General features: G+C 44.3%; 1 protein-coding gene across 1 annotated transcript in view; it reads left to right on the forward strand.

Moving 5' to 3' along the window:
• The window catches only part of GALNT10 (polypeptide N-acetylgalactosaminyltransferase 10), a gene marked incomplete at its 5' end in the record, with an annotated part of 85831 nt that extends 62074 nt beyond the window's left edge, over nucleotides 1-23757 (forward strand). Inside the window, 8 exons of the mRNA XM_082323857.1 lie at nucleotides 5864-6049; nucleotides 7752-7935; nucleotides 8829-8946; nucleotides 17494-17601; nucleotides 19436-19657; nucleotides 20395-20511; nucleotides 22642-22791; nucleotides 23556-23757. Coding sequence (XP_082179983.1) covers nucleotides 5864-6049; nucleotides 7752-7935; nucleotides 8829-8946; nucleotides 17494-17601; nucleotides 19436-19657; nucleotides 20395-20511; nucleotides 22642-22791; nucleotides 23556-23723 — 1253 coding nt within the window. The 3' untranslated portion in view covers nucleotides 23724-23757. The remainder of the gene's footprint in view (nucleotides 1-5863; nucleotides 6050-7751; nucleotides 7936-8828; nucleotides 8947-17493; nucleotides 17602-19435; nucleotides 19658-20394; nucleotides 20512-22641; nucleotides 22792-23555) is intronic.
• Between the last annotated feature and the right edge of the window lie 4018 nt (nucleotides 23758-27775).

Consider the following 27775-nt stretch of genomic DNA (forward strand, 5'->3'; position numbering starts at 1 on the left):
ACAGTTGCGCTTCAGGTTTTGGTGGTTGGAAACTAGCCAAAATAACCTGCAGGGAAGGGAAACCAGCCCTGTCTGCTTAAAAGGGAATTCTGCAGATCCTCCAGCCCTCTCCTCCTGTGCCATGTGCCCTTCAGCAGGAGGGGGAAAGTTCCCGAATGTCCAGAGTGCAGTGGCTTTCCCATCTTCATAAGATCTTCAACCTTCTGTGTGTAAACCGAAGCAAAGCCCCTTGGCAGGAGGCAGGATACTGTAGGGCAGAGGGACCTTTGGTTTCACTGGTGGCACCTGAGTAACGCAGGAAGGCGTCTGTGAATGTTTCTGATTTCTGCAGTGCTGCTCGTTCTGGACTGGGTTGATGGTACTCATACGAGCAAAGGCACTAAAGTTGCAGATGTGCTGTACAGTGTAAAATTCAGAAACCAAAGCTGGTAGGGTGTAAAGTAACATATGAACCACGAAACGTTGCTCTAGGAGGACAGGGGAAATGTTTTCTTCCTAATTCTTTCTCTGGACATAAATCTGTATCATAGTTTCAAGTCCTGACTGGTGCTTAAAATGAGTTAATTTTTTTTCTATCCCAAGATCACAAATGTTGGTACTCCCTTCCCTGCCAAATACGGCAGAGATGTTATAGGGACATATATAAAAGACTTTATGCCAACCGTGTTATTGCCAAGCAAACTGTATTGAGTCCTAAAACCCTTACCCCATCCTCCTCTGCAGAGGGCAGTTTGAGTGAAAGTGCTTGCAGCTCCTTTGAGTTTCACATCTGTGAAAATAAAGATTTCATGGGATGGGACCAAAAAAATCTGCTATCTTTTCAGCCCTGGGATCAATTAATGACCCTGACAGCTCAAAAGCCTGAGCAATGACCACATTATTCAAAACGTTCAACTTGAATCCTTCAAAGTGCAGAAAGCAAATGTGTGTTGCGCACCCCTCGGTTGCAGCTGCCCACGATTCACTGCAGTCAGAGGCGGAGGTCATCTTCATCATCTGAGCTCTGGAGAGTCCCAAAGTGCCACCAGAACATGAGTCTGCTCTAAAGGAGCCCGGTGACTTCCTCAAAACAAGAAGCCCATCTTTGCATCTCAGGAGAGAATGACCTGAGGCATGAGGTCCATGTCTTTTAAGCAGCATCTCCTGCTTAAAAACAAAACGACCTCTCAAGTTCTCAGCAGGCCTGATGCAACTGCTTTTCTTAACTCACCCAACCTACTGGGAAGCAGCCTAGCACGTGCGTCCAGTTTGCCTAGTGAGGGAGGTACGCACCAGTCACGCGTACGGTGGGTTTTGTAGGTGTCTGTGGGGAAGGCAACAACCCCATACGCACTACCTCTAAGGGGGTGCTTCAGGTCTTGGTGTGTGATTCGGGGGAGGCAAAAGGACACAAACCAGGCCAGGCTTCATCTGTGAGCTGTGACTGCAGCGGCCTGCTGCTGCCTGCAAAACTGAGCTGTGTGAGCTGAAGGCAGTGGGGTTCCTTTGTACTGCAGAGCAGCTCTCGAGGGGAATAGCTGTTGAACGTAAAGCATGCAGGCAAGACGTTATTTTAAAACGTGTTAGAAACTTGAGAATTGCTGTACCGCTTCCATTGATTTCTGTGGGAAAATGACTTTAGTCGGAGCCAAATCAATTCAAAACAGGCTACAAACCTATTGATGGTTTTGTACAAGCCTCTGAAAACACGGCTGAGCCGATGGGATGTGAAAGAGATGGGGAGGATCCAGACACTGCTGAGTGGAGGGAGGCTGTCTGGTTTGCCGTGAGGGGATGCAGGGAGGTAACTTCTGCTTTGGCTTGAACAGTTGAATCCCATGGACCCTGCGACTGCAGTGCTATTTAAGCTGTTCTGGTCCTGCAGATCCATGTCCAAGTTGCCTTGTGTCTCGCATATTTGCCTCTTTAAGCTGTAAAAAAAAGTAGTCCTTGGGCTCAGCTGTCCTCCTCTGGCTTCTGCATGTTTGGTTTTGAAGTGGTAACGTTTTTTAGGTGCCTGTTCAAGTGGCAGGCGTGAGGTGGCTGGAGTGAAAACTCAGCTGGACGTAAGAAATCCCCATCTTGGAAAGTCCTCGCCATGCTACAAGTGGGCACCAGACTAACGGCATCTGAGGGCAGCTCTGCTTGGATGGTGAGGCCAGAAGGAAGAAGTGCAGTAAGACCACCACAGGAATTTGACCTAGGAAAAAAAGTCTTATTTTGGAAAGCTTTGAGACTTCAGCAGGCCTGCTAGTGAAGCTTCTCCTCTATCTTTGCACAGTTTTATTTACAGCTCAAAATAAAGCAAGCAGTAGTTCTTGACTGCTACTGTTAGTGTATATACTGTATATCAAGTTTATTGCAAAGTCTGTTAGCAAGCAACCAGCCCAGTTTTTAATCTGCAGATAATCTTACTCTCATTTATATGTTTGGGCTGTATTACTTTGCTCAGAGTAGTCGCGGCCGTTGGAATCCATCCAGTTCACCTAACAACTTTCATTAAAGAAAATTGCCCTTGTAATAAAAATTACTCAGTGTGACAAGATTCCATAATATATTTTTTAAAGCCTCATAAAATTTTGTAGCAGTTAATGCCACTTGTTTGTTTTTTTGAGATTTTCTTTTAAAAGCGAAAATTGACTTAATTGTGACAATATTTGTAATAGAGTGAAATAAATATTTTCTGTCTGGGTGTGTGGAGGCCAGGCTGGGGGGCAGGAATAGTGCAGGGATAAGGAAATAAGAAAACTTTGTCTTTGAAAAGTACATTTGGCTGTGTTTTGTACATTGTTTGTGAGATTGTTTGGAAGTCTGTGACTCTCTAGTAAGGGAAAGTAGATACAATAAAGTCTGCTCACTTGCAGTTCGTGATACGTAAGCCTTAACCTTACAAAACACAGCGAGCAAGCATGGATTTTTCTGCAGCAATTGGGAACAGCTTGTCCCTCCTGGCCACAAGGGCAGCACTTGGTGCGTGTGTCCCCTGCATCCGTGAGAATAGGCGGGTGCTGATGGGATACCTGCAGCTTCTCCTTGCTTCTTCCAGCCATCAGAGACATAAGAAATGTCTCGCACATCAGGAATCTTCTCACTAATGTGGCGTAGAGCAGCCTACTTGCTGCAAACATGAAATTCTTTGGTATTTTTTTACTATGGAAACGTAGTAAAGAAGTGCTAAAGAACCAAACCCAGCATTTGGGGATGGAATGGGAAGTTTGTGGATTGGAGTTCCTGCTGCCTCTTTGCAGAGTACTCGCCTGAGAAAACTCTGTGGCTCCTATGCCTTCTTTTCTTCTGTTACACTATAAAAATGGGGAAATCTCTCAGTTCTTAACTGCTTGTTCATTAATAGATATAAATCAACCTGTCTTCAGCTAGTCTGTAGCAGAGCAGCCATCATCATCACTACAAATATGGCCAAGTCCAGTGGTTTTTGTTCACTTGCTGGTGTGTGTCTTTCTGCGTGAGACCAGCGTTTCTTGGTAGCAGGCTCCGCTGCGCCGTGCTCATACCCCTGGGGGGATCGGTTTGGCTGCCTTCAGGTGTCACCACAGACGAAATTGCACAACAAACTGGGACTGTTCAGAAAGTATATGATGCCAAAATGTAAAATGACCAGCATACAGGTGGAAAACAAACCTCTGGGATCTTTCACCATCTTATTTTCTCATTTCTATCAAAATAAAGAGTTGTAGAAAGTCTATTTTCCTTTGTTTTGGAGCTTGAATTTTTAAGACTTTCCAGTGCTTTGTAGCTCTAGTTTAGATAATGTGAATATTGTGGGGTCTGCTCTTGCAAGTGCTACTGTGTCTGTGGCTACTGTTAGGGGAATCGGACCCAGGGCTTCTGTGTGATGGTTACCTCCTTCATTATAATGAGCCCTGGCAGCCACACTCATGTTTATCTTGCCTTGGGTGGGTTAACTGAGGTGTACCTCCTGGCTTGGGCTTAGCTGATTTATGCTTGAAGTGAGGATTGTTTTTTCTCTTTTCTGATGAACTAAACTTTTGTGATAAACTAACAATGGCAAGGGATGAGCTGTGATGTTAAAGAACAGTGGGGATGGCTTTTCTATTTTTTTTCCTTTTTTTTTTTTTTCTTTTTTTGGCTTTTTAAGTCTACCCACTGCTTCAGGAGGAAGGCAGCTGCACTAATAATGTATCTAGTCTCTATGGAAGGCCCTTATTTGAAAAATCTGTAATTGAGTGGACAAAATTTCTGGTTGCTTGAGAGGATCTATTCAGAAAAGATTTGAAAAGGATGAGGGAAAAGCGTGCTAGACAGCAAGATGTACTAAAGGCTCTATTGAGCAGGGAAACCTATGTAGATATTGTGGAACAATTAGACTTGTCAGGAAAAACATAAAATGCATTTGTGAGCAAAAAATCCTGGGGAATGTTAAAGCAAGCTTTGAAAAAGGCAAAGAGCTTGTTAGGAATACCTCAAAAGCAAAGAAGTTGGTTAAGGTGATCTTTGAAGGAAGGCAGGTGATGATTGCTTCAAAGAGAAGGTGTAGAACATGTGTTAGTCATAGGGGTTTTGCCCATTTTTTTCCTCCAGTAGCTAAAACCCTAAAGCCTAATTGCTGGGTCAGCACCATGTGGGAGACCTCATAACTTCGTTAAGTTTATTTGCCCCTTTGCTCTTTTTAGAGAGCTGTTCCAGTACCCGGCTTCCCTGGTGCCCTGTTCGGGGGCACTTTCACACCGTCTGCCTGTTCAGCCCTTACCTTTCATGCCTGCTTTGGAAGTCAAGGCAAATAAACGTGCGAGGTTATTTGTATTTGAATGATTGCCTCTATTCAAGTTTTGTTGTGTGAGATTTTAAGATCGGTTAATTGCTTAGATTTGACAAACTAGCTTTTGCCTAGCAAGACTTGTTTCCTTGATAGTCGCTGATGGCAGCGGATAGTATGGTGCATTAATGACCAGTCCCTGGCGCACTGTGGATGGGGTTTGCTGTCAAGTAAGTCAAAACTTCAAATGCCTAAAGATGAACCCATTAGTGATTAGGCCAGCGTCAGCTCTTAGCCTATTTTTAGGTTTTTCTTTGGTCCTTCACTCTTTGATGTAAAGACAGCTGTGTGCCCCTCACTCTTTATGTAGACCAAGCTTTTTATTTCCACATCTAAACAAGCTGTCCATTGTTTTGATCACTCAGTAATCTTTTTCTGCAGCTCTCTTGTTTGAATTCTTGCTAATCGTGGTGACTACAAGTGTCTGTGCTAATTCAGATGTGGCTCCAGTCCATATTCAGTAGCATAAATATTTCTATATTTAAATGCAAATATCTCCTCTGATAAGCATTTAACATAGCCATCCAAATATATACAGTGGCTAGGCCCGCCTTGCCGGCTTGGAGGGATGTCTGACTAGGCTTTTTGCTGTTTTTTATTTATGCATGAGTGGATGTTGTGTGTTTTGAAGAAACCAAACAGAACTTAAATGCATTGAGTGGAGTTTACTTCTGAAAGTAAATTGTCCTGTGTCTTTTCTAAGCTACATTGGTTTTCCACAAAAGCGTCCGAGAATCCTTGCTCTGATAAAGTTCTCTCAGAGGTCTGCCAGCTGCCTTTTTATTTTTTATTCATTTTCCTCTTTCTTTGTTGTATTCTTTCTCATCCTGCACTCCGCCATCTTCTCCTAGTTCCTCTTTTTTTTTTTAATTGCTTCTAAGGTGTTGGAACATAACTCAAAAGTCTGAGTTAAGCAGTTATGTTTAAACCCTGGATTTAAAAGGAATTATTATTTCTTCCTTTTTCCTGTTATTGCATTTGTTGACTGTTCAGGACATTACTTCCAAAGACATCTCCTTCTGGTAAAGCAGGAGCTGTATTTTTAAGAAATTAATTGTTACAGTCTTTAAATTTCTCATTTTCATACAGAACACCTGAAGAAACGCTTGGAAGATTATATGGCCCAGTTCCCAAATGTAAGAATCCTCCGAACCAAAAAGAGAGAAGGGCTGATAAGAACTCGAATGCTGGGGGCCTCTGTGGCTATAGGGGATGTCATCACCTTCTTGGATTCGCATTGCGAGGCCAACGTGAACTGGCTGCCACCTCTGTTAGGTAAGCGTGTGGTGCTGTACGTGCCTGGAGGCTGAACTGCTAAAGAGCTGGCAACAGTTGTTGGCGTTGAATTTGTTTTATTTCCACCTGCTACTTTCTCTTCGTGCTGTAAGTGGACAAAAGGAAGATTAAATGTCTTAAAAGGGAAAACAAACAAACCAAAAAAACAACCAACCACAAGACTCAGGTGAATTGTTGGCAACTTGTAGCCTTTAATACAATAATTTTTTTCTGTTCTAGAGTCCTGCACTGTACAATAACCCTATCATATGCTTTGCTTAATTAAAGAGCAGAGATCGTATTCTTCTGTTTCCTACTAAATGAAATGTTAAATAATTTACAGCTTAGAAGAGTAAACTATCACGTGGCCATTATACATGATAGTAAACTATCACATCATTACTCTTAGAAGAGTAAACTATCACAGGGCCATTCAGCAGCTTGCAGAGAGGAATGGCTTTATGATACAGAAAAGATCTTTATGTACAATTTTTAAGTAGCTTTTAGGGTTTTTTTTCTGCTATATAACTATATTTAACTTCATAGTCTGCAAGCCTGTGGAAAGTACTTCTTTTGAATGACAGCTACTGGTATGTACTTGTAGAAGACCATGTGCAGTCCTTTCCAAGGCAGTGCTTCTTCTTTAAGGAGGCATCAGTTCTACGATGTCAGTTCTTTTCAAGGATGACTAATTGAAAGGACAGTACCTTTCTGGTACCTGTGTGCCTCTGGCCAGTACCAAACTCCTTTACAACCCTATTGCAAGTGGCCTGTCAGAGCTCTGAGGTGTGACTTTGTCAAATAAACTGTGGCAACAATAGTCAAGTAGAGGTGTAGGAAGAACTGGTCGGATTTGTCAGCAGGATTGTTGGATGGTAATACTGTTGCTTTCACTGCAGTTTGTGTCTGGCGACGGTGTAAAGCATTTGCAGCTTCATAAGTCCCGGGGAGGGAGGACAGAATTAGCTGAAATGCCATTTAAATGAGAACATGTAGAGTATGCTTTAATTTTAAAGCATAGAAAGGAGTTCTGTTAGACGTGCATTGGAAGCTGAAACATCATTTGTCGCCTCTGCTCTGAAAGTTAACTTCCAACAAGAGACCGTCTCAGTAATAAAGTATTTAAGAAGTTCCAGATGTTTATGCAGGAATTAATCCTGTCTTGTATTATTTGGTTGGAAGAAAAGGTTGAGGGAGGAGGTACACTTGCATTTCTCGAGCCTGCTGAGAATAGTTATGCCATTAGTCTGAATCGCTTCCTGCCAGATTCTGGCATAGCAATTAAAGCTGCTGGTACAAGGGGTTATTGCCCTGGCTTTGAATCAGTGCAGAAAGGGTTCACATCCCAGTCACTTGCTAAAGTGAGGACTGCTCACTGCGTGCAAGACTGCCTGTTTTTAGCCTGGCTGTTTATGTATCTTTAGCGGTGTGGCTGTGTCTTTCTGTTCTGCTTCTGGGTGATGGTCACTGTAGCATGAGTGCCTGGTGCTTGTATCTCAATAGTTCTAGCTTGAAGGTTTCAATTATTGCAGAAATACCAGATAAATTGATATAAATTGGAGCATCTGCCTTATAAGAGAATGAACAGGAAGAAAGCTGTGTCGTTCTTGGACAACTTCATATTTTGATGCTCTTTTCTGTAATTTCGTGGTCAAAGGAACCAACCAGTGCAGGCTTTCTAACATGTTTCTCCAATCTTCAGATCGCATTGCCCGAAACCGCAAGACTATCGTTTGCCCTATGATTGATGTTATTGATCATGACCACTTTGGATATGAGACTCAGGCTGGAGACGCAATGCGAGGTGCATTTGACTGGGAGATGTATTACAAGAGGATCCCTATTCCTCCTGAGTTACAGAAACCTGATCCCAGTGATCCCTTTGAGTAAGTTACTGAAATGCAGTGTGCTAAGAGCTGGCTAACAAAGTAACGCCCTGTTACAGGGTTGGTTTACACCTCCATGTAGTAAAAGTCAGAAGCTGGTGTTAAGCTACTTGCTTTTTGGCAGCTGTTTGCTTTGTTGGTTTAAAAGAAATGCATTGTGTAGTAGCTGTGAACACTCTCCTTTTCATTGCTATTTTTTGCCACCCTAATTCCCACAGAAGTTAACATTTCATTTAAAACTGTAATGTGTAACATTTAATGTGGTCATTTATTACTGAGGTCTTTCAAACATAACTTAGTATCCCTAATGCTCTGCCAAAAACAACAAACCAATGGCGGCTTATATGTCATTCCCAGGTGGGGGAAGAAGAAAACCTAGCAGAATAATTACAGCAATTTTGATGATTGCAGTGCATTGCAGAAGTAAATCTGTGATCAAGTTATGTTCTGCTGTTGCTGTGCTTGCCAACACTGAGACAGTTCTGCTGTCCTTGATACTTCTGCAGTGTTCCAAAAAAACCCCAACAGAACCCTTTTTGAGGTCAAGCTCAATGACTTGATCGTACCACTGAGAGAGCACCAGGTGTGCAGCGTATGGGTCCCTCTGGGAGAGGTTGTATCCCGTCACGTAACGGTGAACTCTTCTGCCTGTTTGGAGGAGCGGCGTTGACTGGTTCTGAAGGGAGCCTAGTCTGGTCCTCCTCATTTGCAAGCGGGAAATTAGTAGATAATGCAAAAACAACTGTTTGATGCTCTGACAGGGCTACAAAGGCACCTGGAACACCAGCTGGTGAAAACAATATTTGTCAACTCTTGCTTTGTTTTTTAAATGTTTAGCTAGAGATCTGTATCTTTGAATGTGTTTGTAATATGGAGTCTGGTTTTTCCTTAAGGTCTCCTGTAATGGCTGGAGGACTGTTTGCAGTCGATAGAAAGTGGTTCTGGGAGCTGGGAGGGTATGATGCAGGTCTGGAGATATGGGGAGGAGAGCAGTATGAAATATCCTTTAAGGTGAGCTATGTTCTCTGGAAATTACTTTTGTTTTGAAAAGTAAGAATTGTTCTGAGGCGCAGAATGTGAATGATCTATCTTGTCCTTGCTTTTGTGTGTGACTAAAGGTGAAAGAGCTGGGAGTAGTAAGATAGTAGACAAAGAAACAGCGATGATGCGACCAGTCCTTTGTGAGGGCCAGTTTTGGAGCATGATTACTGGGGTGTCCCCCGTTCTGTGGTCGCAGCTTCAGACGCATGTGCTCTTCCCAGCAAGGGTGAGTCAGCTTGCCTGGAGCTCGCTCTGACTGTTAGGCTTCTTAGTACTCACCCTGGCAAGAAGATGAAATACTCTCCTTGAGGATTCAGGCAGCTCAGTGTTTGCCCAGTTAAGTACCTCAGTCCTGAGCCTGAGTTCCCAGAGATGAGAGTAACTTACTGTCTATAGTCAATCCATCTGACTCCTGGCTGCAAGGAACCGAGACTATTAATTACCCTGTAAGAAATCCTTGACAATTGGAATAATAACGCTGTTGCTGGCAATGACTTCAGGTCATTATCTGCCTGGCTTGGGGACAATTCTGTTGCTTACTGATTGACCAAGCTGTTCAGTTGAAGGCTTTAAAATAAGAGTTAGCCAGCTGACCAGAAATGCATGCTAATAGTAACGAGTCACTGTGACCCACGAAGACCGCTGGTACCTGTGTTATCTTGGAACGCGGCACTCTGAAATCCATTCTAGGAAACCCGCTGGAATGTCCCAGACCACCAAAGGCAGGTGGCTATTCTTCTCTTCAGTGGTGGGAATCTTTTCCACAGCCTTGAGCAAATCGAGTGAAGATTTCTACGTTGAACTCTGTTTGGGCCACCGTGTGGTTTCTGTTTCAGAGGTTGAATATATAATCTTATAGGTGTCTGAATGCCGCTGGGCTAAGCTAGTTGGCCTCAGCATGAGGCTAGAAGATGGTAGTGATGCTAACATAGTGCACAATTTAGCTTTGGCGTTAAAATTCCTCATCTCTGTCCCCGACAAACAAGTCATGGCTGTTCTCTCACAAAATAGATTTCTAATTCTTGATGCCGCTATGCAATTCAAGGGCATATCAACCTATATTCAGCAAGCCCTATTACCGTACGTACATACCGTCTACTACTGTACAGCAAACAGTGCAAGGAAAGACATTGTTTTCAAGACAATGTCTTTTCTTCCATTGTTTGCTCACAAAAACCCCTAAGTAATAAAGTCACATCGGAGTCCCTTGTCCTCCGTAACGGCAGCAGGAAGGGCGGGGGGCATCTCCGTAATGGAGATGCCATTACGGCGAGAGCCATTTATTCTTTGCGTTGCATGTAATGAAGTTGTGTAACAATGTCGTTCTCTGCAGGAGGGGCGGTGGCAGTATTCAGCCTCTGTTCCTTGGCTCTTTTTGAAAATGCTGGTTTCCACGAGTGATGACAGTGGCTGGGCAAGCCCTTTGTCTCGAATGCCACAGCAGACAGTCACACCGCTTGATCCGCAGGAAATAAGACTACTTCATTCATCTGTTTGCTTATCCTCTCTGAAACACACTGTGTTTTATTTCAGTCCAGAGATGGTAATTTATGGAGGGATAAATTTGCTTTAATTAATCTCTGCAAAGACCCCCTTTTTTCTTTCATTGTGCAACAGAAAAATGAAGTTTTAACTGAAAGAGGCTCAGTGTATTTTCAGAAATTAAGATAAATTGATACATTCATCTGTGGCTGATAGATTTAATAATTCTGCTGGAATTGCAAGAATAGAAGGCTTGTTCATAGAATTTATGAAGCTATGACATTTCCTGGCGAGCTTAGAGCTAAGTTTTTACCTTTAGAAGCAGACTGAGATTTTGTAGTTAAAGGAGCACTGTCAAATAATTTAAAGCTCTGGGTTTAAACGTGGGGTACCTGCTTTTACATTATTTATTGCCTGATGGGAATTCAGATTCTAAGTGTGCCAAATTTACAGCTCGGCTTTAACGAAGTATCCGTTCCTGTGCCTGGGAGTTGTGGTTGCAGGTACTCTTTTGTACTGCTGGTCTTTGATCCATCGCAGCAGATCTGGCCTTCTCGAGCCTCACCAGGAGCAGATTTCCCGCCCCCCCCCCCCCCCCCCCCCTTCAGTATATTCTTTTTTGGCCATGGATAGACTGTGCTTTACAGTTTTTTGCCTTTACTTTAAAATCCAGGGCTGTGTTGCTGAGAGACTGGAAATAAACAAGTTTATTTAGGAGCCTCTTGCCTTTCTGTTTTGAGATCATATGTGTTTCTGTCATCAGCTGGCTCTGCTTCCTTCTGAGAAGAAACTTTCAGGCTGAAGGCAAGCCAACAGAGAAACCACCAGTGTTTAGCACCTCAGAAAACATTTAGCCGGAGGATGGATCAAACTCTGTTAATAGAAGCCTTGCTCCTTGGATGAAATGTGTATACCAAACATCACTAGAAAACATAGCATGGTGGGGGGACAAAAAAATTTAGGAACTTTAAATTAGAAACAAACTTTCTAACCCTAACTGCTGGTTTGCAGTTTTCTGGGTCTTCTCAATCCCTTAAAACAGAAATTTCTAGATTAGAAATGAAGGAGTTGATCTATCCATTCCATATTCAAGCAGAAAACACGCACCTCTTCCTTCTCTTGACCTGTGTATATCCAGAACAGCTCAGTGCCTATAACCCAGTATTTGTACAGGTCAAGCGTCTTCCTATTTCAGGTCATCATCAGACGCAACAGCAAGATTGCAGTCTTGAATTTTAGTTGCTGGCATTACACCTGCTCAGATGAGCCTCATTTTCTCATGAACCTGGTTTGCAGAATGCTCCAGGCAAACTGCTCTGTGGGGTGAGAGCTGTTCTCCTCCGTCTCGGTGGATTACCAGATGCTGACCTTTGAGTACGTTCTTGTGTTTCGGAGAAAGGGAAACAAGCATGCTCAGCTGTTTCTGTGCGGCACGTGTTCCCTTTCCTTTCTGCTGCCCTGACTCTACAGCCCTAGTTTCTCTGTTCAGTGGACTTTCTCGAAGGCTCTTTTTTTGCTTTTTGGGAGTCACTTCTATACCTCTCTGCTTTATAGTTTTTCCTAGTCCTTTGTATCTTTCTGCAATGCTTGAAAGTTCAATTCAAGTATTCGAAATTGAATACTTCACCCAAAGTGACAATGTGTCTTTCCTCTTCTGAACACAACTTAATAGCTCTGATTTTCTGAATGCTCCTGCATTCTCAACAAATACCTACATTCTGCTGCCTACATAACCACTTCATTTTCTTAGAGATTGATGTGTTTCGTTCGGAGTGGTATATATGAAGCATTTAAACTGTTCCTTTCTGCAAATGCTACTTTGTACAGCACTTATCTACACTCAGTTTTATTTTTATTTCATGTTGCCTCTTTTCCAGTATTTTTGTGGCTTCTCTTCTGTTTGGCTTATGTAATCTTCAGTAAACTGCTTCACGCCTCTCTTCCATAAATACATAGTCTCTGTTTTTTTGGGTATGGGGAAACAGAAGAGGAAAAAGTGATGTCTCTGACTTGTATAGGCATAAATATACTTTGTACCTCGGACCCTGAGTGAGGTGGTTCTCAGTCCTTTAATTGCAGATTGTACTCCAGGAGCAAAGAAGGAGAATCTGGAATGTCCCTCACTAGGTGATAGATCGTGTAAGTTTTAGAAATATTTGTCTTGTAATTTAGAGATTTTAAAGCCTTCATAACATTCAAAGGGCTTGGTGCGAGCAAGCCATATGGACAGTAGCCCTGAAAAGAACAACGAAGGGGAGACAAAAGAGATGGGCAGTACTCATGGTCTTCTCTCCTTGCTTCAGCAATAGGGAACATCCACTGCACTTATTCTGGTGATCATAGATCCTTTTCCCAAAGCATCAACAGGGATTGCTTCTCCTGATTTCCATAGCATAAAACATGTTGCGTGTTTTCCAACACATCCGAGTGCTCCATAGCTTCTGTTCGCGAATCGAATGCATGCATCTCCTTTGCCCCGTGTCAGCAGCACATTTCTGATTCACGCTTTGCCACTGGCCTCCTGGCAGGTGCGTAGTTAGGGCGCAGCTGCCAAGGGATCCCTACTGACAGCATTTCTAGTTGTATTGCTGAAGTTAGTGCTGATTGTGAGCCTCCGCTGCTTATTCCAGGCACATACTCACACCACTTTCCAGCAGCTCACGTTTGCCCACACTGAAACAGGCCGGGCATTCTGCTGCTTTTTTTTGTGTAGGTTTTTTTTAAGCCAGCACATGCTGCTTAATTCTAATGCTCTCAGCTGCACTACAGGGTGGCTTCTTTCTCCCTTCCTAGCTGGTGATGCAGAGATCAGTTTCAGACCATTGAATTGAATTTTTGGCCTCTGTTCACCCTATGCGCTTGGTTCAGGTTCCAGAACGGCGTCCTACCAAGCAGCAGTAGGAAAATGGACCCCCCCACACTCTGAAACGTGATTATTGGGAAGTGCTATCGTTACTGTAAAATGCTCCAGATGGTGGGGAGGGGCCATGCTGGGGTACGTTGTGTGAGAGAAGGCATTGTGCAAACACACAGATCCCAGCGCCTTTTGAGCTACCTTAATCTTTTATAGAGCAGTAAGTCCCAGCTGCAACAGCAGCTGATGCTTACAATGCAGAGGATTATGATTTTCCTGAATTACTGGTTGCCCTTGCTTTCATCCTCTCACCTATCTTGTTATGCAGAGATCCCCCTTGACTTATCCACTGTGTCCTTTTCTTCCCACCTTTCAGTGTGTGCTCTGACAACCAGCCGGCTTCTCTCCGCTGGTCCATCCCATGGTCTTTAGTTCTGCTGTGGCTTGCAGAAGCAGCTCTCTTTTCAAGGCTTGACTCTTTCCTTTGTGGCTTTTTCCTCTCTTGGGAAGCATTGGCTCATCGTGGTACAGTCTTTGGAAACCGTAAACCTTGTATACGCAGATAATTTGTGTTCGCACACCAACTGGAGTATTGTATTGTGTGTTTGAGAGGAGAGGTTCAGCTGTCTTACGTGACATTGTTTTCTGAAATAGCAGAAAGGGAATTGGATCAGCATAACATTCCCATGTAGAGAATAAGTGGCATATTACCTTGTGCTTTCAGAGCACACTAGCTGAGTCAAAGGCTCTCAAGTCAGTTTATGAATATGGAGTTACAGCTTTCCAGGCCACTGAGAAGATGGAAGTAACATCACCAGTGGTGTTATTTTACTTCTCTTGTATATGGTTTTATTATTAGGGTGAGATTGTGGCCTTAGAAAAATCTGTTGCAGTATGCCCGCTGACCTTAGCATAGCCAGGTTTTCTCTTAATTCCAGCAGATCTGTCAGCTGCTAGATTCCTAGCTCAAAATGTAGATTGGTAAAATTCTGCCTGAGGAGGAGGAGAAATCTCTTGTTCTCTCGTAATGAGATCTGATTAGATCGTTGCATAAAGCGCTGCCTGCCTGACCATCTTTAATTCTTGTTCTTACGGCATTCTAGTAAATAGCTGATTGAAATTAAGCGTTTCGAGTTCAGGCTCTGATGTTGACTGCCGTGTCAGCCAGGGAGATGAGGCACCACCTCACCCTTCTGCAAAACAACCTGAAGGAGCTGGCTCCCCGGCCGAAGGAGAGCGCAGTGAGGGGCAGTCAGCGTCACCGTGAAGGCACAAGGTGCTGCCCCACAGAACAGCGCTGTGTTTTTAGCAGTGGAAGTTCTGGCGTGTCATGCCTGTGAACTGTACCCTAGTTTAAAAACAACCGAACATCGCTAACTGACTGGAAGCGTTCTCTCAGCTAGCACGCAGCTATTTTGGGTTTGCTTCACTTGCAGTTATTCTTTGACAGACCCGTGGATGTGATTCCCCTGACCTTTAACTCTAGCTCTCTAATGCTTTTGTTAGCTGTGTTTTACCAATGCATGTCACGCTCCTTCCCTCTCCCCCTTCTTCCAGTTTTATAGATAAGGACTGGTAATTGTCTTTATGGAGGTTGTAATGAGTTCTGTCACCACACAAAGCAGCTCACTAATAAAATAAATCAAAGCAGCAATGAATGAATGGAAAGCATGCTTTTAAAATTAGATTTGTACTGCAAGTGCCACACTGTCACTTGCAGCATGAGACAATGTTAAAAAGGCACTGAGTTGGCAAAGTGCTTTGAAAGGGTCACTGAGCTCTGCTAGCAGAATTAGGAAGCTTTCCATTGCCTCCATGCAGCACTGGTAATTGCAGCGTCATTTGGGAGTAAATATTTTAAAGCATGATTAGGAAAAGAGCACGTAAAACTGATCACTAGTTGTTACTTGTTCAGTAACTCAGTTAAGTAGCTTTTCTTATCATTACATGTGTTTATGCAATGTTGTCTTCTGTGCCTGCAGTCTTGTACCAGCTTGGAGCTCTCGGCCCAGCGTATCACCGGTTCTGTCTAGCTTCCCATAGCCCCCGCCTCTCCAACGTACCGTTCGGTAGATAAGTGCTGTCTGTATGATGGCTTCCCAAGATCTGCAGTGCAAGGACAGCGCTCTCCTCTCTAGCTGCATACTGACTGCAGGGGTCCATTTCTCACGTTAGGTAGGGAAGTCGTGTTGATGTGTATTCACGGTGGCCTGACCGAAAGCCTTTCCTTAGAGATCAAGGGCAGGTAAGGCCTCCTGTGGGCAGGCAGCAAAGATAACAAGCTGCTGTTTTCATTCAGGCTTTTGTTACACTAAAATGCAGCTGCTTGCGAATCGACAGGGCTTTCGTGGTGCAGCGGGCAGTGCGCAGGGCGAGAGTGCGGGTTGTTGAGGGGGGTGTGTGTGTCTGTGCAACTGGGCTCTAGGCTTCCTCAGCTGTTCATGCAGTTTTTTATGGCTCCCAGATCTGTTGCAGCTCTTACAGCCTTGCACAAACTATTTCTGTCGTAGAAACACAAAACATCCTCAAATTCTTGTTTTCTCAGTCTACCTGTTAATTTCCTAGCAGAGAAATCACACCGTGGCCCTCTGCAGCAAAAAGCACAGCAGCTACAGAATAAAAAGCATTTCTAATTCCACTAGAAACTTCACAGAAGCTGAGTGCTAGTTTCTTTTTTTCATCTTCATCTCTTCTGTAGCAGCCTCTCAAGACACAGCAGGGACAAAAGGAATGAAATTCTGTAGAAGGAGTGTTTGTCAACTTTCTTCTCGTCTCTCTCACCATAACGACGTGTAATTAAGTACCTTGAACTTTAAAAGTTGCCTGTGAAAAATATTCCTCTAACTGAGAGCAAGCAACCTCCATTAAGTTATACGCAGTCAGCAAATGACTGTAATTATTAGGGCCAGCAGACAGAGCTGAAACTCCAGAGGACTTTAGTGTCAGAGCTAATAATTATGCAGCAGCCTTGGCCAAATATTTCTCTTCCAAGCTAAGTATTTAATATTGTCACTGTAGAATATTAATGGAATTGCCTGCTATGTGTGAAGCTGTTGACTAAGCTCATTGTACAGTGAACTGCGGTGGCTCAAATTAGCCACAGTGAATGGAGAGATCAAGAACACTGCACCAGCCTGCAGCACCAGCTGACCTTCTTAAATACTGCTGCCTTCGGGGCATTAACGTAAGATCTGGGGACACAATGAAGGGCAAGACAGTGTTGTGCTTCAAGAATTCAGAAAGTCATTTGTTTTGCATACTGAAGGATACTTCTTCTTTAAGTATCGATTAGATATCTCTGGGAAGCACATATGAATATATTTCTTAAACCTAATAAAGTAGATTGGCTGGTTCAGAAAAAAAATCTCCTTTGGTTTCACGTGGACAAAGTGATTACATCCATGCTATAAATAAGGAATAGAAGAAAGTTGTTGCAGAGTGTTGGCGCAGAGTGAAATCTTTCCAGATGGGGAAAGAAACTTCTGGGCCTAATCTAGACATTAACCCGGCACCAAGGTAGTCGTCTTCAAGTAGCAGTGTGTTCCAGTGACTTTCTGAGGGCTTTTTTAAAGCTAATTATGTTTTCAGCAGGCAGGGATTTCTACTTAATTGTAAGGCTGCAAAAGCAATGAGTGCATGTCAGCAATGAAACCATGTGAGAGCAGTGATAACCACGGGGAAAAGTAGCAGTTTTGTCTGGTTTCTGGCACTTGAACGGGCTCGTGAATTCCCTGGAGTGTTTTGCGTAACCCATGACCTGTACTGCAGAGCTGCCCTCCCTTTTACAGCAACATTACACACCCTGCACCCAGGTCTTACATGGCAGTCCAGTTTAGCTACTGTGCTTACTATTGATGTAATAACCTGTAGCGATGTAAAGTGTGCTGTGTGCTGCTCTCTGGGTGCTTGGATTTTTTTTTTTCTGCAAGAATGCAAAATTGAACTGTTCAGCCATTGGGCTTGGTAGCACTTGTGCTAAATCAAGGCTTGCCGCATGGCTCTAAGCGGATAGTTATAGGATTTGAGACTAAGTCAAGGAGGGGAGGGTATTTCGGAGAGAGTGTACTTTAAAGTAAAATGTCTGGGTTAAGCTTTTTCATGACTTGAAAGTCTTTCTTTTCTTTCTTCTTCATTTTTTTCCATATAACCAAGAGTGAATCTGTATCTCTGCTGTTCCACAGGTATGGATGTGTGGGGGTCGCATGGAGGACATCCCTTGCTCTAGAGTTGGTCATATCTACAGAAAATATGTTCCATACAAGGTTCCAACAGGAGTCAGCCTGGCGAGAGTAAGTGGCAATGGCATTCCCCATGACAGATGTCTGACTGAAATGTGACCGTGCTGTTGTCTCCTCTCACCCCACGATGGGAGGCAAATGTAGGCTTTGTAGTCCAGAAATTGTACTTGTTCAGTCGTCAAATGGGGCAGTTTTGCAGCGGTGGATGTGTAGCACAAAGAGAAGAGAGCCTAGGGGAGCTGCAGACTCGTGTGCGGACAGCTGCCGTGCTCCAGACGTCAGCCATTGCTAGGTGTTGGGAAGGGACTTTGCGATCAGGCGCTGGCTATGGAATCGCCAATAAAAGCAAGATATGGCTTTATTTGTATAATCCTTCAGTCGTTTTATAGCTGTGCTCTCCAAGAGCAGCAGGCTTCAATGTGGTGATTGTGTTTTGGTGATTGAAAGACCTCTCAACTTCAAGCATCACAGACGGCTGAATGGGCAAGCTGTAATTTTCCACGATGGAACGTTCTGTGCCATCTTATTTCTTAATCTAGTGTGGCCCAAAGAGGAAAGAGCTGTTGCCTATCATGCACTAGCTTTCTCCAGTTAATTTCCAAATTGAGAAGGGATTGTATTGCCCTCTGGTGGGGGAAAAAAAATCAGAGGAGCAGGAAGGCTGCAAAACTAAAAAACACAAAAAAGTATCCTGCTGTTCTGCAGTCTTATGGCTTGCACAGTGTTAAAATGTTTCCCAGTTTAATAGCATCGCCCTAGTTATAGATTTGGATTTATTACTCAGCCCAGCAATGACCTGTCAGAGCGATAGAGTGCTCTCCTGTCTGTGCCATCTCTTCAGGAAGGAGCTATATTTCTTTTGATTCAGTATTTGGCTCTTGCATACTCCCGCAGTGCTGGAAGGAGATGGCGGACAGGTGTAGGAAAGGCTGTTTCTTGGCATCTAAGGTCGTACAGTCACCTTGAGATGAACACCTGCTCTTGTTGTGGATAGGCTGCATTTGGGGCAGGGTCAGCACGCTGCTCCTTCTTAACGTCCTAATGTTTTTGGTAATAAATGGCAAGGTGGGCAGTGCTGCTGGGTCACTGAAGTCATGACTGCGCGTGGCGCGTCACTGTGTGGCACCAAGAACGTACCTGACGTTGCCAGAGAACAGTCCAAGGTCCAACAGCCTCTTGAGTGTGTTGTGGCAAGCAGCAGGGTCGGTATCTCGAGAGGGCGGTGTTCGTTGCTGTCTTGGAATTACACAGTGCATTAAGCTTTACAGCGATACGTGACATATACTGCTGCCAGCAAGTAAAGCCTTTGCTTCTATTCTGAAGCATCATCACCTGAAAGTTCCATATTCCTGCGGTATCTCAGTTTCTCTTAAACAGCTTTTTACCCAAGAAAATGGGAAAATAGTGGTAAGAAAGAATATTGTGAACTGAAGCTTTCCAGAAGGGAGTACTGCAAATCCCGTTCCTAGGTGGATATAAAAGATGCAATAAGAAGGATTTCAGAAAGCAGCTTTTTGTCAGGGACCTTTGAATGTCCAGTGGTATTTACCAGCATCATTTTCTGACTAGCTTCTTTACAGAAAAAAAGGAAAAAAAACCCGACTTTTGATTAATGTTGTTTTTCTTAGCCACAAGGAACTAGATATAATGGCCAAGTGCCAGGATTCTGTTTTGACCTCAGCTGAAAATATCTTTCTAAAAGTCCCTTGGAACGAGAGAATAATAAAAATAATCTTCGTCCTGAAGCTGGAGAGAAAGAGTGGATGTGAATGAAAATCCTTTCTGAGCAAAAACAGGAGAGCTGTTCTGAATGCTAATGTCGGTAGCTTGTGCAGAGTGTTCTCAGTTTCCCTCTCATTTTCACACGCGGCTGTTACCCACACAGAACTTGAAGCGGGTGGCTGAGGTGTGGATGGACGAATATGCAGAGTACATATACCAGCGCAGACCAGAGTACCGGCATCTCTCTGCAGGGGACGTCGCAGCTCAGAAGGAACTTCGCAACAACCTCAACTGCAAAAGCTTCAAGTGGTTCATGAACGAGGTCGCGTGGGACTTGCCAAAGTTTTACCCACCGGTGGAGCCTCCAGCAGCTGCTTGGGGAGAGGCAAGTTTGTGCTCTGAAATCTGCAGCGGGCAAACAGGCTGTGGTTTGGTTTTTTAAAGTTGCCTTACCCGTGTGCTCCAGTACCGGTTTGCTGTGAGTAAGGTGGCAAGCGAGTGTTTAAGGGTCCTGCTTGATATGTTTCAAAGACCAGAACTCCTCTACCATTACATTGGCCTGATCAAAGAAGGCAGTTAGGTGCTGTTTCTATTAGTGCTCAGCTACAAAGAGAATAGAGGCTTGGCTTGTTCTGCGTGTTGCGTATTTAGTAGAAGGCAGAACATGCCAACAGGGAGGACTAGAGAGAGGCGGCAGCTGAGCAATAGTAGGAATCTTGTATTTCCAAAGGGCTACACAGCTGTGTTGAGCTACTCTGCTCCTTAGCTTTCCCATCTGAAAGCCAGGAAAACCATCCCTGTTTTCGAAAGTCAGCTGTGTTCTGGGAAAAGAATCACCCCAGGAGTGAAGTCGTGGGTTGGTACACACGACAGCATAGGGCTCTGCAGGCCTGCAGCTAATGGGGTTTGCTGTGTCCTGGGGTTATTGTACAGCTGGCGATGGGTCCCGTTTTGAGTTCCTGGGCTTTCTTCCAGCTGTTACCTGCCAGCTCAGAGATGTAGTTAAGTGAGGAATCTTAAAACTGTCTTCATACAAATACTGCCACTATTTGAGGCAATTTAAGTCTTCTTTCCTATCACTTGGTAAGAGTAGGAGATTCAGTGACTAATTTACTATTTCAGATACGCAACATAGGAACTGGACTGTGTGTGGATACTAAGCATGGAGCCCTGGGATCCCCACTGAGGCTGGAAAACTGCGTGAAGGACAGAGGAGAGGCAGCATGGAACAACGTGCAGGTAACAATCCCTCTGATAAATCAACAGCCTCTAAATAAATTCGTGGAGGAAGAAGTTATAAGAACAAATGTTTGAGAAGGAAGGCGATTGCAGAACTCTGAAGGGTGAATAGAGGGTGCTGCACACCCCAAGGCTCACGTGCTCATTATACTTGACGGGCTTGTAGCAGGATGTGGCTTGTGCTTGTGGTGGGTTTGGAGCCTGACAGACTTTGTGCAGAGCTTTTACCTCTGCTTTGAAGTCCTCAGAGTGAACAAAAGAAAGCACAAGAAAACAATATGCCAAAATAATAAAAGAAACCAGTAACAAGGCAGCTGTAATATGTAACAAAGTGAATATTAACTTCAACGGTTGTGCTGAAAGAAGTGATAGAGGAGCATCATGCATATTAATGAACCTGCAGGAGCATTCAATAACTGCTTACTATCATCCTTCTGACAGGAGGCAAATGCATTATAAACACCCAACCGTTGCTGGAGAGAGATGAAACCGGCCAGGCTATAGATTCACCCTCTCAACATATAAGGTGCCAGAAACGACAGCTTTATTGTAACAGAAGGGAAGGAAATATTAGTTTGTCTAAACTGTAGCAGCTGAGCTGAGAAAAGATCAAGAAAACAATGCCTCTATTACGGAGCCATGCATAACTCTTCAGGGGAATGGCTTCAGTAGTAGGAGACAGAGGGCTGTTGCATATCAATTTTGATGCATGAAAACTAGAAACAAAACCAATTTACTCGGGCACAGTCCAAGACTAAGCTTCTGTTGTGTCAGGAGGATCTTGAACAATTAGTGTTGGCTTATGTTTAGGAGGAGAATGTGTTTTGAATTTCTGTGTAGCATTGAGCCTAAATGATTGTGGTAATTTCTCCCCCAAGAGAGGTTTAAAAGAGAGACAGAAACGAAAGTAGCTTCTTTGTGCAAAAGTTTTTGGCCACGCTGCTTCAAATAGTAGCACCCTGCTCACTACTGGTCTTTCTTACTGCCCCATGAGATGGCTCTGAAGAGAGGACCATTCCTCCAGCTGGCTCCAAAAGGAGCCCCCAGAACAGCCCTTCCCCTCGGGGACTGAGAGAGAGGTGTGCTGGCTAGTAGCCCTGCAGAACCACCTTGGCTAGTGCTGGTCACAGAGGAGACTTGCACCCTTGCCAGAGATGCTGTCCTTGTCAAAGCCGAAAGCAAAAGCTTAACAGCAGTGCCTGTCTTTAAATAAGGTTATCTTTTGTGGGATTCAGTCCTACGATGCTTGAAACATGTCATAAGCCAAGCCACTATCATCAGGCTGAAGCTGCAGCTTGACCATGCCACTGTCTCAAGCCCTGGCCAAAAGCAAATGCCACAGGGGCAGAGCATGCGTGTGGTGGCACTTCCCCGACTGTTCTCCTATGGCCCAGTCCCTGTGGCTCAGGGATTTCCAGGCCACGTGTGCTGGCATCCAGCAACTTTCATCAAGGCCGCAGCATTGCCGGGCATGGATAGGTTGTGCCTAGTTACTAGAGCGAAAACCTTTTCTCTTCTTTTCTGTAGAATCCCTCCTTTCATTTCACCCAAAAGTGCTGAGAGATCATGGCAGGGTCAGTAGAAGAGAGCACCAGGAAGCCTTACCCCAGTGATCGCCCTTCTGCCCCTCCGGTGGGGTGGGGTGGGCGGCTGCGGGCCTCCTGGGCTCTTGTCCCAGGACAAGGGGACAGACTCTTCTCAAGGTGACTGCAGGCTGCCTGCGCAGATGCGGGTATTTACTGCCAGCTTTAACTCGGAGCTCCTGTAGCTCTCTGCCTTTTTTGCTAGCTGTGAAGTGCTGTAATTGGTCAGCTGCTCACTTAATCCGTGATGTATGTCTGCATTGCAGAGACATTCAAGGCTGCTATTAGTACCCAAGCTAACTAGCATGGCTGTTTGCAGCAGCACAGTCTCATTTAGCATGCTGTGTGGCAGTCCGCGGGGTAGCTGTTACAGACTCCTCTAGTCAGCAGTCCCTGTCCCCAGAGGTGGGAGCAGTTTTCCTCTAGAAGATACCGTCTTTTCCCCGAAGCCGTCCCCACCCCGTGGGCAAAGAAGGGAACATGGTTCTGCTGGTGAAAGCACCGTGCCCAGTCCCAGCCATCCTGAGGGTCCTGTTTGTCCTGGCAGGTGTTCACGTTCAGCTGGAGAGAAGACATCCGTCCTGGGGATCCTCAGCATACCAAGAAGTTTTGTTTTGATGCCATTTCCCACAGCAGCCCTGTGACCCTCTATGACTGTCATGGAATGAAGGGGAACCAGCTCTGGAGATACCGGAAAGTGAGTGTGTGTGTACGCGGGTATGCGTATTCTCATTTAAGGTGTCAAATTGCCTGTAGGCGCTTCAGTTTCCTTAAAATGTGACCACTCGTGTTTTATTCCTTCTCTTCATGTAGCTGCGATAAGAGAATCTGCAGACAGTCTGTTGTCATTGTGCCATTAATTGCCCTTGATTAGAAAGAGGTGACTCCCCTGTTCCACTGGTTAGAAGTGGTGAGGACCACTTCTCCAGGGCTCGCTAAGCAGAAGGACGCTCTCCTTGCAGTCCTGTCCACAGCTGGCAGCGAGACGATGCAACGCCCTTGCAAAACCTGTTTGCAGAGAGGTGTGCTGTGTTTAGTGGTTTGTTCGGAATAGTAGATGATCATGCCAAAAGTAGGTAAGGATTTATTCATCCTCCTACTAAGCAACCTTTTGTGGCCAACAGGTAAGTGAATTCTTGACTGAGCGCCCTATCCTAGTCCTCGCCACCTGCACGCACCGTGCGTGCGGTGCCTGCCGCAGGATGTGAGCCTGTGGGCTGGAGAGCCTGGCTTCAGGCATAGCTTCAGAGCTTCCCAGCGCAGACGGGAGGGCTGGGCTGGATACTCTCGCAAGGGGTGGGAATGGACCCTGGCACTTGCCAAGCAGTTAAGTGTGGAACAACTTCAGGTACATCCGAGTGACAAAACAGCTTGCCTTGGTTTTTAAGACTTCTTTCTGCTGGTTTTGAAACAGCTTCGCGTCTCTGCACAGCAACCTCACGTCAAATTTCTCTTCTCCAGGACAAGACCCTCTACCATCCAGTAAGCAGCAGCTGTATGGACTGCAGTGAGAGTGACCGAAAGATCTTTATGAATAGCTGCAATCCTTCATCTCCAACGCAGCAGTGGATATTTGAACATACAAACTCAACCGTCTTGGAAAAATTTAACAGAAATCTTGATCTTTAAGAGACTGAGAAAATATATATATTTTACAATTATAGTTTTTACTGGGGAGGGTTACAAAAAATTTTTTTAAGAATACTTTTTTTTAAACAGTTAATGAAGGTAAAAGGGAGAATCTCAGGAGAAGGTTAACTAGCAGGCCAGTCTTTATTGTGAAGATGCTGCATCCTTCTCTTCTGGGGATGGTGAAATTTTAAAGGCTTTGCCAGAGCCACTTCTGTGCTGAGACTGAACAGAAACTCTGTTTTTAGAGGAGTCTGAATGTGATTCAAACTGCTTGCCTTTTTTTTTTTTTTTTTTTTGCTTTGTTTTGCTTTGTTTTATTTCCCACCTGGGTCTGGTGTTAAATGATTTTGTTATCTGGGACCCTGCAGGACTTTTTGTAGCTGCTATAGTACCCACTGAAGCGTTCCCAAATAGGTGTTTTATCTTCCAAAGTCAATCTAAGTAAAATCTTGAACACAAGATTTAATCCTCCGACATCATAGAAATCAGGAAAAAAAAAAAAGGCCATCAAAACGTAAAATGAAAGGAATTTTTTTTTTGCCCTGAACCAAAATATATTTCAAACAGGTTGAGTATTATTACTTTCCAAACCATAGCTCTGATAAAGGAATGAGCTCTAGTGGAAGTGCAGCCAAGTGTTGGGAATATCGCTGTAGTTATTAGCAATGAGGAATCTGGGTTTCTGCTCCATTCACTTTGCAGTCAGTTTGTCACTCACTGTTGAATCTTCAAGGTGAAAGATTAGCAGAGGGTTTGTAAGGAAGCACAGTTCTTACAAGTGGAGATTTTTGCTAAGAGCCTTTGGGTATCAGGTTCCAAATTTGCCTCTTATTCAGATCTTTTTAGCACGGACACATCTAGGGTTTCTCAGAGTTAAATCTACTACAAGAAGGCAACTTCCATTTTTCCTTTAGAGATTTGAGGGCTAACTTAATTTACAGTTGGTGTGAGCAGATTAATTCAGGATAATTAAGTCAGGGCTGAGATTAGCCATTGGTCTTTATTCATTTGTTCTTCAGTCTGTAGTTTCTTGCAGTCATGAGTTCTGTGCTCAGTAGTGTTCTAGCCTTGTGGGAATGTGCTATTAATCTCTCCTCCTTTCCCAACATCCACAGCACTGTACAGTTTACTGTGACTGGAAACCTGTTTGCTTAAGCAGAGATGTGGGACTGATGGGCCAATGTCACTCGTAGCCTGTCCCTTGTGTAGTCAGTTAGCAGTGCAGGGTATCGCCCTTCTGCTTTGGGTGCAGGATCTGCCAGACACTGAACCAGAATTGTCTCATCCCAGGAGCTGGGAAAAAGTACTGACGCTAAAGGATGAATGGAGGACCATAGGTTTCAAGTCTACCTGAAGCAAGTGTTTAAAAAAAACCCATGCTGGTTTAAAATTAAGTTGTTGCAAAAACAGATTTCATGGTTCAGCCCACTTAGTCTTATACCGAAGGCAGCAGTGGCATTTTCTAGTGAAAGCTGTGAATGACGGTGCAGTTAACCTTTTGCAAAGATGCTGCGTAAATCAATAAAACTAGCCCTTTTCCAGTAATCGCCCGGCTCCGCGGTTTGTCCAGCTGAGGAGGCAGTGTGCAGCCAGCTCTGAAAGGCTGGAACGCTCAGGGTAGGAGCGGGGCACCCCTCCGGGACTCGTGGTAAGCACGGTGAATGGACTGCTCCTCCTTGGAGGGGCAGGGAAGCTCTGCTCTGGGGTATTTTCTCTCCTGTAAAGGCAAGGAGATTTTTGCCTTGTGTCAAGAAACAAGCAGGCTGGCTCCCTCTGCAGAGCTCCAGAAGGAAGAAGCCCTTTCTGATGTTGCCAATTGTAGGATCATTGCCCATGTTTCAGATGTCCGTGAGGCTGTGTAGTGCTGTGTCCGTCAGCTGGGAGCAGACTAGGATACAACTAGCTGCCTCTCAAGCTCTCAAGTCTGATGTATTGACTCTGAAACTAAACATCATTTCCACCTCTCTCATCCTCGCAGCTGAGGCCATGTCTGACCTGTTCTGCCAACTTACCTGTGCAGTCACAAAGCAAGGGAAACGCGGGCGCTGCGTCGCAGCTGGGACCGGGCTTGCCAAAGGTGTTGGTGTCTAACGTTTTGGGAGTGAAGAAAGAAAAAAAGCCCTCGGCTTTCCTTGTGACAGTTTTGCAGCAGTATTGCTGTGGAAGCGAGACCAGTGTCAAACAGAGTTGACATCTTATGTTCTCGGTAACTACAATATGTCCGTCATTAGGATCCCTTTTCATTTCTATGGGAGACAGAGCCACTTTCCAGTGCTTTGTGTCTGACTGTTGCTTTCCTTAAGTTATTAATGCTCTCATTAGTCTCGTAGTGCTGACTGTGGATCGCTAGATGGCCTGCCTCGATGTCTTTATGAATGTTTTAATACCTGTGGAACAAGAAGCTGCTTGTCCATGAACAGTGCTAGATTTTTATAATTGGGACACAATCAGCAACTGATATAAATGGACTGTTAGGTCATTCCGCTTGCAGCTTGCAACTTTGTGTGTCTTAGTTTTCTAATGAGAGGGTTAGCTTCTGTTTCTAAAATGCATGGCTTGCTTCGTACTTGGGCTCACCTTGTGAAGAGAGCCCTAGCTGCTTGGCTTGCTGGACGCTTGCTTCAGAGAGAACTGCAGTAACGAACAGGTCTTTTACCACTTAATGATCTTAATTTGGAGAGAAAGGACAGCTCTTAGTAGTATGCACCAAAAGATTAGGTAATTGTTGAGGCAATTCCTGTTTGACAACCAACCACCAGTACATGGGAACTGGAGCTTTAGTGTGAGTGGTCCTACGGGGCCCTTCTCAGCACGGTTGATCCGATCTGTTTTCCGAAGTTTGGGATCTGAGTGTGATAAGTGCCCCACAAATCCTGTACGCTTCTCACTGGCTCACTGGGCTTTGAGCTATTAATTTATTTACATCAATTATACTTTTCAATACCCTAGAGGCTTTGCTGACTAATGAGAAGACTTAATATAGCCAACCATCCACTGATTGAGAACTAGAAGCTGTATTTCATCATCTACATCTTTAATTGAGCCTTTGCTGGGCAATCTGGTTAATTATTCCAATTACTTTTGGTTATTTGTAACAAAAATTGCTAAAGCATGAATACATAAGCAAATCTTCACATCTGCATGCAAGTCAAGACTGGAGATTAAACACCAGTGATTATCTAATGCAAAATAAACGTTTTCATATTTTTTTCCCCCAAAATATTCAAACAACCCTTCTCTCCAAGGCTGCATAAATTCTGCTGCTTTTAAGTATCAGAATCCCAGACAACAGGGGGATCCCTGGATGTATGCTATGTCGCGTAATAATACCTTGATTTGCTCTTGAATCTCTTGTTGATTTATACTGGTGCTAATCTCTAAGGGCCTACAAACAGAGTAGTAGGTTTGGGGCTCTTACGTCTGCAAGATGTCTTTTTTCATGCCTGGGAAATTAATTTTCTTTTCCACACCATAATAGAAGAATGTGTGGGCCTTACTGAAAGGGGAATACAGCGTCGTTAAAATAAAGATGTGCCTTTTTAAATGTAAATGTACAGCAAATGCTTAAACTTGAACCATTTCCTAGTGCCTTGCTGGACAAGAGAGAAGAGGGGAAGGGGTTGGGAGATAAGGATGTCAGAGAAAGCTTGACTCCTGCAGATTTTGTGTTTGTGTGTGTGTTTTGAAATGTCTGACTTCAAGTGCAAAATTTGTGTGAACAACACTAATTCGGAAGCTCCTGGGTTTCCTCTGTTAAATCGATACCATTAATGACTCTGGGGGATTTGTCACTCCTAATAGGAAGACTCGGAAAGGACGGCAGCGTCCTCTTGGCGCACTGTAGCGACTAAAGCTTGACCGGAGGATGTCTTGGTGAGCTGTTGGATGTTTCACCTCGTGGTGAAGGCTCATGCATTTCACCGGCATGCAAGATCCTGCATTTTATTTTCTAAGTGTCCAAATCAGGAATCACAAATAGTCCCCAAGGGATATAAAATCTGTAGCAGAGGTGTCTTTCAGAAAGTTGATGCCTTCCATCACTGGGAAGA

This window comes from Platalea leucorodia (assembly GCF_965183815.1).
Source record: "Platalea leucorodia genome assembly, chromosome: 11".
Taxonomy (NCBI): domain Eukaryota; kingdom Metazoa; phylum Chordata; class Aves; order Pelecaniformes; family Threskiornithidae; genus Platalea; species Platalea leucorodia.